This window comes from Bactrocera neohumeralis, chromosome 2 (genome assembly GCF_024586455.1).
Source record: "Bactrocera neohumeralis isolate Rockhampton chromosome 2, APGP_CSIRO_Bneo_wtdbg2-racon-allhic-juicebox.fasta_v2, whole genome shotgun sequence".
Classification (NCBI taxonomy): Eukaryota; Metazoa; Arthropoda; class Insecta; order Diptera; family Tephritidae; genus Bactrocera; species Bactrocera neohumeralis.
The window spans coordinates 53,226,504-53,239,546 of record NC_065919.1 but is presented as its reverse complement, the minus strand read 5'-3'; the positions used below and the strand labels follow the sequence as shown (position 1 = coordinate 53,239,546).

The window sequence follows — 13,043 nt, the reverse complement described above, 5'->3', positions numbered from 1 at the left end:
TTATTAGTTTACACATATTTATTTGCTTTTTTTTATTTTCAAGACATACAAATGTGTGGGTTTGTGCTCTTTTCCTTCACTACTCCCTCAGTATAAAATGCTACACTTTTACTAACAGTAGGAAGAAGTTTCGTACTTGTATATGAAAATAGTAGTATTTATAAAGCAGTACAAAATATGTTTTTTTTTTACAAAACATTTTACGAAAATCGTTTTTATTTATACATACTAAATACGCGTATAGGGTATAGGTATGTTTGTAACTTCGTATATGCAATATTTATGTACGTTTACATATTTTAAGTAACAAAGCAAAAGATTCGCGGTTCATTTATGAGATTTTTAAACAAACGTGTAAGTACAAAATTTGCTTTCGAGATTGTAAACAATCAATGGCTAGTTACAAAAGTTTAATTTATCACATTAAATTCATCAGTGGTGTCTTAATTGCAAAGGTTACGTATGTGACTGCTTATAAATCTTTTTTCTTCTGCTCGTAACTCTGCTCGGCCGCATTCATTAACAAATTCGTCATCGCGACCCCGGTGTGTTCGGCTAATTGTCGCAGAAAACCATGCGGTCGTTGCAACAGCTCATATGGATGCCCCAGTTCCACCATTTGTCCAGCATCCATTACCAAGACACGATCACTGTCCATTACGGTGTGCAGGCGATGGGCTATCGTTAGCACTGTGCATTCGGCAAATTTGGTGCGAATAGTTTTCTGTATCAGTTTATCGGTTCTGTAACGAAAGATTTTCACAATAAATTTGATTACAAATCTTATTTAAAATAATAGAAAATTGCAAAATTTCAACTTACTCTGGATCCACATTGGCCGTAGCCTCGTCCAAAATAAGTATCTTGTTGTTCCTGAGAATGGCGCGTGCCAAACAGACCAATTGCCGTTGACCCACACTGAAGTTCGCACCACCATCATACATGCGACACGCAATACCGCCTATCAGTGTCGATACATGCGCACGTAGCTCACATCTTCCAACGCCTTCCACACTTCCGCATCACTGCGCTCCTCCATGGGGTCCAAATTATAACGCAATGTGCCCGAAAATAATACCGGATCTTGTGGTATTATCGATATTTTACTACGCAAATCATGTAAGCCGAGACTTTCGATATCAACGCCGTCTACGAGTATCGCGCCCTCATTGCAGGCCAAACGAAACAGTGACTGTATAATGGAAGATTTTCCCGCGCCAGTACGTCCGACAATACCGATCTTTTCTTGCGGTGCTATAACAAAGTTTAAGCCTTTCAGCACATAAGAGTCCTTCGGCGAATAACGCAATTTCAGATCCACAAACTCAATGCGCCCTTCACTAGGCCATTCACCTTTTGGTTTTTTACTTGGTTCTGTGTCTAGCGGCGGTTCCGGTGGCTGTTGCGTATACTCGAGTATGCGCTCTACGCTCGTCATATCATTTTCCAGTTCCGCCGTCTGACGCATACCCCATTGACACATACCAATCATGGTCATTGAATGCAATATCGCCAAGCCGACATCACCGCTATTGAACTGGTTGTGTAAAACCAGAAAACTGAAAGTCACAGCTGCAATGTAGAGCACGCATAGGAAGTCCGACCACAGCGCGAAGGCACGAGTGCAGGAGATGAACAGAAACCAGGCGCATGTGTTGCCATTCATGTAATCGTGAAATTCCGAATCCAGTGCCGATTCCGCTTGTAACGCACGTATGGTGCTGAGTCCTTGAAATGTCTGGTTGGTCAGTGAATATATCGGACTGCGTGCTGTAAAATGGTAATATTATAATTATTGACAAAAATATCTAAAATAAAGTGTGAATGCACTTACTAATCGACTCTATGCGCTTAACGCTACGGCTGGTGTTCACATAGATGTAACGGAAGAGAAATAGAAAGGCGACAATAAATGCAGCCGGCACTAATAGCCAATAATTAGCAATGGCTACTATTATAAGCACGCCAGAGATGTCAATAGCAAACTGTAAATTATTGAAAAAAAGTTTACTTTTATTGTCTAAGCAATACAGTTTTAATAACGCTCCAGTGCTGACTTACCGCTATACAGTCCAACAATGTATGTGGCACATCAGTATCCACGGTGCGTATATCCTTAGCAAAACGATTTAGAATTCTGCCAGACGAGTTGACATTGAAGAAATACATGCTGGTGCGTGTAATGCCACGGAAAAGTCGATCGTGCAGTTTGAGCGATATACGAAGACACATGCGGAAGAAGCCGAACGTACGCAGTATGTAAACGACCATTGTGGAGCCGAGTATAATTGCATAGAAAGTGACCAACTCTTGACGTACGGCTTCCTCATTTTCTGCATCATTATGTACGTACGAACGATTGGCCGCGGTTTCATTCGCCAATAAGGTGATATTGTTGTCATTCAAGCTTCTCATCGGTGTAGCGCTGGCTATCGAAACTTTCTCTTCCCAAATAACCCTAAAAATAATGCACAAATTAGAGTGAATTTGGACTAAAAAGTCTTTAGCACACTGTAACTTCACTTACCACCTAGACAAGAAGTAGTCGACTCCTGTTAACATAAATCGGGCGCATATAAATAATGCCACAATTATGAAAAGTAGTATGGGGCTTTCTAAGGCTTTAAAGAACGACATGTAGACACTCAATTTCACGGAGCCGACCGCCTGTTGCTCTTGATTCATATCCTCGACTGGCGTTTCATCCGCGCGCAGTAACTGGTGATGTTCCATGCTCTTCTCTGACTCACTGCGCGACATGCGGCTATCAACGCTAAGCGCATCTGTTGAGTCTGCCGTTTCATTGGGTGTTTCATAGGTAGCTTGCATTAGCAGGAACTGGCACTTTTCATTTTTCTGTAGATCCTGATATCTGCCCTGTGCCTCAATGCGTCCCGAGTTCATGAGTATTAGCTGCTCCACTTCGAAAAGATATTGCAGTTGATGTGTCACCAAAATCACTATCTTATCATAAAGGAACTCAGTAATACAACGCTCGAATATATGTTTTCCCACATGTGTGTCCACAGCCGAAAGTGGATCGTCGAGCAGGTAGATGTCTGCCTTGTGGTAAATTGCACGTGCCAAATTGACGCGCGCCTTTTGACCGCCACTCAAGCTAACGCCACGCTCGCCGACAATTGTTAAATCACCGTTCGGCATTAGCTCCAGATCACGTTCTAGCGCACATGCTTTTATAACTTTCTTATAGCGTCGTTCATTGTATGAATCCACGAAAACAATATTATCGCGTACAGTGCCCTCGAACACCCAAGGTTCTTGCGCCGCATATGATAATTTGCCGTTAATCACAATTTGACCGGAATTAATTTTGACCTCGCCAAGCAACGCATTTAGTAACGTCGATTTGCCCGAACCAACAGGACCCACAATAGCTACCATGGCGCGCTCGCCAATTTTCACATTCAGATTCGAGAGTGCTACATTTCCCTTGCCATCCGTCGGCGCAGCTGCATCCCATGTAGCACTAACATTTCGTATATCGACACCCTTACGTTCGGCGTGTGGATGTACTTCACGCCCATTTACAAGATCCAAGAAATTCTCTCCTTCACTCACATTGCCGTTAAGTTCCGCTTTTTCACTGCTCTCATTATTATTCTTCTTCGCCAAATGTTTCTTATCTTTTTTCAATACGGGCGTTGTCGCCGCATCTCCATCTTGTAGGAATTCGCGCACACGTTTCGCTGATACCGTTGCCTCCGACACGAATGTGATCGCCAATGGCCAAAAGTGTACCATCGAATCGTTCAGCATGTTAAAATACGAAGATACCGTATACACGCGCTTAGCGGTCAATGAGTCGCCGAGGTAAATGTAGGAAACCAATGCGAGAAAAACTGATAACGGTGATATCATGGAGGTACAACTCAGCGCCGCGTGTATATACGAGGTACCCTTTATAGCGCGCACTTCTTTAAATCTTATATCCGCTATAAGTTTGGTAAACGAATTTTCCCATGCATACATTTTGATCACTTGTATGCCCTGTATAATTTCATTCATCAACTTTACACGCAAATCCGTACGCTCGGCAGTTCGTCGTCGGTAATAGGCCGCCTTCTTGCCCACATAAGCTTGCAGAGGTATGAAGCTCAGCATGAATGCCACGCCAATAACTGCTGAGATACCAATCTCTCGATACATAAGATAGCCGATAATTAGTGATTCAGTGGGTCCTTTCCACAGATCATGCAGAAAAGCCAACGCCACATCGAAGCGCCCCACATCGTTCGAGAGTATATTTATGGCGCGTCCGCGCAACCCATCGTTACTGGCATTCTTAGAGATTTGTAAGCATTTGCGATATATTAGACCCGATAGGCCGATTCTTATTTTAGTGCCTACTTGAAATATGTAAAATATAAACGGATGAAACGAAAAAACTGGTATCACAGAGCATAGCACAATGCCGGCAGCAAGTTTATAAGCATCTAGCTCGGTTGTTGTTGTCTGGCCTTCGACAAAGTAGGCGACAAGACCACCCAGCAACAAGGGTTGTATAGCTCTAAAATATTGAAAATTATGAAAAAATTATTAATTATTTATAAGTTATTTCTATAAGTATCGGACTCACTTGCAAATCGATTCAGTTATGGAATAAAGCACGCCAAGTGGCAAAAATACTGAACCATAGGCGCGTCCAATCACGCGCAAAATACTGGGTTTCTTATGTAGACGTTCCTCCTCCCAAAGCTTACTAAACTTATCGGTAAGCCTTTCGCTATCTAACGATTGACGATTTTGATATAAGTCCTCTTCTCTTAGCGGACCCTTGAGACCCAAGCGAAAGATATCGCGCATCCACCTTAAATCAAAAACAAAATAATTTGTTTTTAATCACTTAGAGCGCGTAGTGCAAGAAAGTGGCAATCAAAAAGTAAAAACAAAACAATTTGTTTATTTCTTTCGGCTGTGAGTGGCATACATATACCTACTTAATAACCTAGTAGCGACTGCAATTAGAAATCGGAAACAATGGTTAACAATATTTAAGAGCAAACACCAAAGAAGTGAGCGGAAAACCGGTTGAAGAGCGCACGCACGTGAAGCGCAGAGTGCAAAGCGCTACAAATGTACATATGTATGTTAGTATATAAGACTGCTTGTAGAGGCCAATAAACCCAGCTAAAATTTTCGTGTTTCCAAATTTTTGTAAACGGTTTATTAGCACAACCTCGAAATAATAAAATTGCTTGTATAAATTGAAAGTACTTAATAATCAGGGCTAATAAACGAGCACTTATGTTGGCTTATATACATTAGGGCATTTTACACCCAAATATCTCTACATGACATACGTGAGTTTTATAAACCTGAACCCCAATTTGACCTTTAATTTTTTATGTATATATTTTTTAGTTAGGCATTAAAAAATATTGAAAACGAGCTTCAGAACCCGTGTTAGTACCCGATGGTACTACGGTTTAGCTCCTCAGTATCCGGAAGGACCTTTCCGCGCTGTTCGATACCAAACGAGTTTCACGACGACTCCCTATCGTGCAACTTCATCCATCTACTCCTGTAGAAAATAATTCGAGCTGCAGATCTGAACAGAGAAGGTACAATCTTCTATAAGAGTGTAGAGCTGCTGGCGTAAGCCGATGTATTGATATCATTGGCCTCAACTGTCGCGCCGTTATGTAGTTCCGCTTTCTCCAGATTGGATAAGGAAGCGAAGCAAGTCGGTCTGGTAGTGCACGAGGGCGAGACGAAATATCTCCTGTTATCAAACAAACAGTCGTCGCACTCGCCACTTGGCTTCCACCTCACTGTTGACAGTCATAACTTCGAATTCGTCTATATTGATACCAATATTAGCACCAACAACAACGTCAGACTCGAAATCCAAAGCAGAATTATTCTTGCCAACAGGTGCTACTTCGGACTGAATAGGCAATTGAGAAGTAAAGTCCTCTCTCGATGAAGAAATCCCAAATTATGCAAGTCACTCATCATCCTTGTCCTGCCATATGGTGCAAAGGCATGGACGAAGACAACATCTGATGAGTCGGCGTTACGAGTTTTCGAGAGAAAGGTTCTGCGGAAGACTTATTGTTCTTTGCGCATTGGCAACAGTGAATACCGCAGTCAATGAAACGATGAGTTTTACGAGATGTATGACGACATTGACATAGTTCAGCGAATCAAGTGACAGCGACTACGCTGACCAAGTCGTCCGAATAGATGAAAACAGTCCAGCTCTGAGAGTAGCAGTAGAGTAGTAGTAGAGACGCAGTACCCGCCCTGGGAAGCAGAAAAAGAGGAAGATCTCCGCTCTGTTGGAAAGATCAGGTCAAGAAGCATGTCTATAATTGGAATGTCCAATTGGCGCCAAACAGCGAAAGGAAGAACGACTGCCGCACTGTTGTAAACTCGGCTATAACCGCGTAAGCAGTGTCTACGTCAATTGAGAAGCAGAAGTAACATTTAGAGTTTAAAATAAAATATTGAGAATCATAACAAAAACCAATCCTATAGAGACCTTAAAGATTATCACCAAAATGTTGAGCCCACTTCGGCGTTCATTGCAATGCTTCAAGATATTAATAGCCAAGAGACCACGTTGCACCGATAATTATTTAAAATTAAAATGATTGACACAAAAGGCCTGACGGCGATTAGTAGCCAAATACGGTATATATGTATGTATGTACTTATACAAGTATGTGTACCTTCTGTGAATACAGTATTGTACAAAACGTGAGCAGCTGTATGGCTTAAGAAATTATAACTAAATTCTTCTTAAAAGTAATTAATTTGAAAATGTGCGCTTCTACAATATCAAAGTATTTACAAATATAATCACTATAATTAAATATTCTGTTTGGTATTAGCTATTTAAAATTTCGATTTTTAAATATTTCCGTGAACTTAATGCAATTTTTGGCGATGAAGCTCCATCAAGGACTAGTGTATATCAATGGCACTCCACGACAGTCGGCTCTGCGTAACCGAAACGAACTCGGATTTTTGATGCGTTCAAGGATTGTCAACTCTGCACAATTCTGCCGCTATAACAACAACAATCGATGGTACGATGAATTCAAGCGATGACGCAGATCATTCCAAGACGAGTTAGGTGAAAGTGTTCCAAAATCATTTGTTGTTCCGACACCTATTGATGGTGGCGCAAACTGATATTGCACGATCGTCATGTGACCTATCGGGAGCTTGGGACAACTATATTTATTAGTAGGACCAGCATACTTTCAATATTTAACATTTAAAATGAAAAAAAAAAATATTTGTTCACGTTGGATCCCACACAATTTGTCAATCGCTCCAAAAATCGGCTGCGTGTCGTTTGATTAAGAGAGTCGTTTCTTCTTTTATGATAATGTTAAAAAGGTCCTTCTGATAGCCTTCCAAAGAAACAGCTGCTATGACCCGCTATGAGATTATGTTATGATAATGTTAAAAATATGATAGCCCGCAAAGAAACAGCTGTCGACTGTATGGGTGTTTCAAGATGCGCCGAGTCCAACAAGAGCACACGAATCACTTCCAAGCAAATGGTAATATTTTATTTTTGGAACCATATCACTGGAACAACGCAGAACAGTAAATTCTGAATGATATACAACCAATTAGGAAAATCAACCGGCAAAGACAGACCACCCTTCACCAGGACAATGCGAGCTTTTACACATTGACTAAAAAAAATTGCATTTTCGACACTTGCAGAGGCGATGGATGCGTTTAAAAGACATGTTTTTAGAGATACCTCAATTTGAGTGGCAAAAGTGCTTTGAGAATTGGTTCATCAGAATATTTTGAAAAAAAAAAAAAACAATAAAGATTTCGATCATTAATAGTTGTTTTTATTCTCTAATCCTGAAATATGGAAAAATGTTTGATCTGTGAAAGCTATTATAGCTTGAGTGCAATCGAAGTTAACGTGTTTTCTGGTTTAAATAACTTGATTAATTAACTTCTAAAATTCGAAAAACATATTTTAAAAATGCCCTCTACAATGGCTCCACATTAATGTATAACCAATGCTCTATGTAAATTTGTAATTAATTATCTTTCATTATTCGATTTACATATATTTTTATTAACATTCTAGTAAAGTTGGTAAGAACACACAATTAATTAAGTTAGATTAAACAATAAGAATGTTCGTGAGTAAAGTTGTGTTAATATTTAGAAAGTATTGATTAATTGTAAAGCGGAACATATTTTAGGGTATCAAATTTAGTTTTGTAATCGGACCACTCAACCTACATAGTTTTTTCTTATTTTTTCAGCTTGTTTGGTAATTAGCAATTTCGATGCCACAAGCTAAAAAACAGGTATGTATGTATGTATGTGTTACCTTATTATTACTAGATGGACAAATACGAGGAGTCATGTGCACATCTCGGCATATATATATGTACATATGTATGTATATAAGCACATATACTTAAAAATAGTGTTAATTTAATAAAATCGTGAATATTAAAGTGTTATTTTGAATGAAATTATTAAGTCTGTAGGGCGTACTATATTAGACTAGCGCAGAAGCCTTTGAAAATGATAAAAAAGAATAACATACATATTAGGTTGAAACCTATCGGAAACGAAAAAAACAAATATGAAAGGAAAAATAATTAAAATAAATAAGGAAGGGGAGTTCCTGGTCGAATTTGAAATGGTCTACCTCGATTTCCGACGAAACTATGTAATGTACTAGTCCTATAGGAAAAAGTTATATGGCAATGTTGTAGGTAATGGAAATATCTATAACTTTTGTATCAGCAACTTTTGGACATAACCTCAAATTGTACGTGAAAATTTCACAGATTGTCCGTAAATTGTTTTCTTATTATTGTTTGTATTAGGAATGGCTTATCCCGATTTCCCGACTATAGAAAAAAGTTATATGGCAATATTGTAGGACAACCTTTTGGACATAACCTCAAAAGTTATGTGAAAATTTCACAGATCGCCCGAAAACTATTTTCCTATCATTATAGTGAATCCGTTTCCAATGGTTAGCAGTTTGCTTTCAAAGCTTATATGCAGCTAAGAACTATATACTTATATGAAGTCTTCAGCATCCGCATAAAATATTTTAAACTTTTCTCATACAAATTGTATACCGCATTTATAAGAAAATTGATATTAATCAATTTAGTTTCAATTTCCGTTTGTTTTGCTTAATATTTTAATTGTTTTTAATTACAATGCGGCAATTAGCTGGACAAGAACGAATGCATTGAAGGCAAAAGTGTGTCGAACATATGCACATAGGCACATGCATGCATACATATGTATGTATATGTATATGTATGTACATACATACATACATATATAAGAATACTTATCTACTTCGAAATCAAAGATCATGAATAATTTATAACAATAAGCGCTCGAGAACCCAGTTAATACAACACGAGCATATCTTGCTTTATGGATTCCATAAAATTGATAATGACTATTTTTACACATATCGTACGGAAATAAATAAAATAAAAATGCGCAAAAATCCACAATTAATACAAAGACGAAATAAAGTATTAAAAGGCACGTGAATTACACAAAGAACACAGAACACGATTTTCTCACACATTTTTCACATTTCCGCCTCCATTCAATACTCTAAACACATATGATTACTTGCAATTCTTACCAGAAACTCCAGCGCGAGAGCAAATTTACCGTTGGATATGGATTTGTTGGACGTTCTATCTTTTTTCTAGTCCGGTTCATTATTTGATATTATTTATTACAATAATTTATTTACAGTTAAGTTTAATACTTTCAACTCTTCACACAGAATTGAACAATTTTCACTTTTTTTCTCAGTCGTATCACAAACTTTATGTGTAATTACTTTTTACATATAATTCCCTGTTGTTTTTGTTTTTTTTTTTTGGTAATTTTATATTGCACTTATCACTTTCATTAACGGGAAAGGAATGTGCTTATACAAATTATTTACTATTGCTTGCGCGAATCTTATAATCTTTATCAAATAATCGATAAATATAATAGTGGCAGTAATTGTGTCAGAATCCGAAAAAAACGACACAATTATTATTATTAAAAAAAAAGTATTATCACTAAACGCTACAATGTTCGCATATTGCTTGCCAATCAATTGCACACATACATATATACATATATGAAGGGGGGGAAAAAACTGTATAGAAACGTGTAATTTGTTTTTCAACTTTTTTATGTTTTTGTTGTCTATAGCGGCGTGTAGAAAATTTGTATTATTCGATGTGCTCGTTCTTTTTTCGTCTGGCCCGGCACTGGTTGTGCCAAAATGATTTTAATATAGCACCACAAAGCGTTATTCACAACAGAACGCAGCACGCGCACAAAGCCAACTGAATCTCTCAACTCTCCAATGCGCTTGTTTAAAGGGGTTGCTGCTGTTTATTTATACACAAGTGTATATACATACGTACCGAAGTGATTAAAATTAAGCAGTGCACAAGTCGACTCGGGCGAAAGTTGCTTTAAGCGACAAACGCACATTTTCTATACAAAATTTTCACTCAACTTGTTGTGCCTCCATACTGAGGAGATCAACAAACAATACGGCATGTATTAATATGAGTGTAAATCAGTTTCCAACCAATTTTCAACTATATTTTTATATACCCAGCGTTAAAATGCGAAATTCTACTTCAACGCTTTTGCCTTTCAGCGCGCAAACCATTGTTATTGTCGCTGCTGGTGAGTAGCAAGCAGTTGGGAACAAAGCGGTTATAGGTATTTGAAAGCCAAATTGTGATAAGAGTTTTAATTCTGCTCTTGCGTCTATTCGCTCTTAATTTAAGCGATTGTTAGGTAAATATGCGGCTTTTGGAAATATTTTGTTGTGGTAGGTCGGGAAATCTTGAAAGAAATGATTTCACAAAGCTGTGAAATGAGTCAATTTTTATTGATTTAATAGAAAATATTAGATAATATCATATATAAAATGAGATGAAAAATTTTTGCTTTAAAAATTGGTCACAAAGACAGAAATATTTGAATTGAAGGAAAGTTAAAGTTTCATAAAGACTACCATATACGAGTATTCTATATTTGCATAAGTATAATACAATCAATTTGTGCTAAAATAATAAATTAACAGTATTCTTTGTGCTCGTTGCGTTTCTTAACATATTTCCTATTTATAAATGTTATATACTGTACAGACACAATTGTTTATTGTGCAATTTTCCTCGAATTGTCTCTTATTTGCTCAAACCTCACGCCATAGTTTCCTGAAATCAGCGAAATTATAACAAAAATTATGCGTTGATAAGAAAATGCAATACAAATAATTAAACCTTCTTGTATTAAAGTTCTAACTCTACACAAACAATGTAAATGAAACACCCACACATGTCGTACTCACCCTATAAATGCGTGGTTAGCAACTAACTGCTGGGGTGGGCACAATAAACCTAAGGTCGCGGTGCAAACCTTGTTTATCTACCTACTGGGGTTGCATTTGCTACTGACATTTGTTGTTTATTTTTTTTTTTTTGAGAATTCTGTTGATAAAAGTTAGCTCTTTGACCGCGTCTCTTTACAATGACGTTTTCTAACCGTTATGACGTCATATAAGAGGGGCATCGTCTCGCATGCGCTCATTAGACCGCGTTCACACACGTCGACTTTTCTTGCTCAATCTCTTTTGGTGTTACCTATTGCATTTATACGCGAGATTTGAGTCCTTTTCATGTCACATTTTCGTATTCTTTCAAGCTTTATTTAAGCGAAAGTATTGTTCATTAGGTAATTTTTAGAGGTATTCACCAGCTTCTAAAATACAAAGTTTCGAACTAAATTTTGTTTGCAGAATCGTTGGGAATATACATAGAAAAAGGTTCATGGTGATTCAGTTTTATCGAAAACACAAGCCTACGAGTGCTACAAAGCCTTCAAAAACGGTCGAGAGATCGTTGAAGATTTGTCTCGTTCTGGACGACATTCGACCACTTCAACTGATGAAAATATTAAAAAAAGTGAAGGAAAAAATCGTCAAGAAAGTGTTAGAGAGTTGGCAAGAGCGCTCGACATCTCTCGCCAGTTCGTTCAAATTTTATTTTGAGTATGAAATGCGTTCTTACTTGACTCATCCAAATAAAGCTGAATTTTTTTCAAAATTAGTACGTTTGTGACCCAATTCAAAGCCAAAAACGCAATAAATACCATCAGTCAACCACAGTATTTACCAAATTCAGCTCGGTGTGATTCATTTTTCAACCATGCCCCTCTCTCCTCCTTTTCCCAACCACAGATTGTCCGTAAAATATTTTTCCTTTAATGTTTGTTATTTTATCTTTCGTTTCCCATGGGTTTCAACCTACTATAAGTTTCATTCTTTTGTTATTCAAATTTTCGAATATATTGTAAATACTTGTATTCGAAAGTTCATTCAACACTTCAAAAATTAGCCTGGTTCAAACTACCTTCAGTGTATGTTCTCCCAATCGGTTCTACCTAAACGGTATCGACCCAAATTTTCAACCGGTTGCAGATTATAAACATTTTCTAAAAATGTCGATAAGTATTTTATGTCCCTACAACAACAACTACTACTTCAAATTTATTATTATTTACTCACCATAAATAAAGAAACAAAGATTTTCGCAAATCTTCTATTTCTATACTATGTATTTTACGAATTATTATGTGAGCTCATTGTCTACTCAGAGCATTGTATTTCTTTAGTCGACACAGTACCGGCACAGTACCGGTTTTCTACCAAAACTTTAAGAGAATTCAAAAAATCTGCTTGCTCTCTTTAGAGCATAAATCATTGTCGGCTAGATATACTTACATAGCAAATACATTATTTGTAAGTATGTAAGCACGTCAGCATTCTGTTGTGAAATTCGAATTGTATTGTAATAATTACAATGTAATTTCAATGTGTTTTAAGATTCCAGACGCGTTCAAAAATGTAAATATGAAATGTACTACATGCATACATAATAAATAAGAATTTTTAGATTAGTATGCAGTATTCATGTGATTATTCAGTCACTACTGGTTACTTCTCACATATGTAGATTACAAAATAA

General features: G+C 37.4%; 1 protein-coding gene across 1 annotated transcript; it reads right to left on the bottom strand.

The window, feature by feature from the left end:
* Positions 1 to 10,348, bottom strand: LOC126750814 (probable multidrug resistance-associated protein lethal(2)03659). Its single transcript, XM_050460546.1, is given in 8 exon segments — positions 1 to 743; positions 823 to 994; positions 997 to 1,770; positions 1,835 to 1,985; positions 2,062 to 2,458; positions 2,528 to 4,528; positions 4,598 to 4,828; positions 9,641 to 10,348. Coding segments are annotated over 8 exon segments (4,077 nt in total). The 5' UTR covers positions 9,721 to 10,348; the 3' UTR covers positions 1 to 472.
* Between the last annotated feature and the right edge of the window lie 2,695 nt (positions 10,349 to 13,043).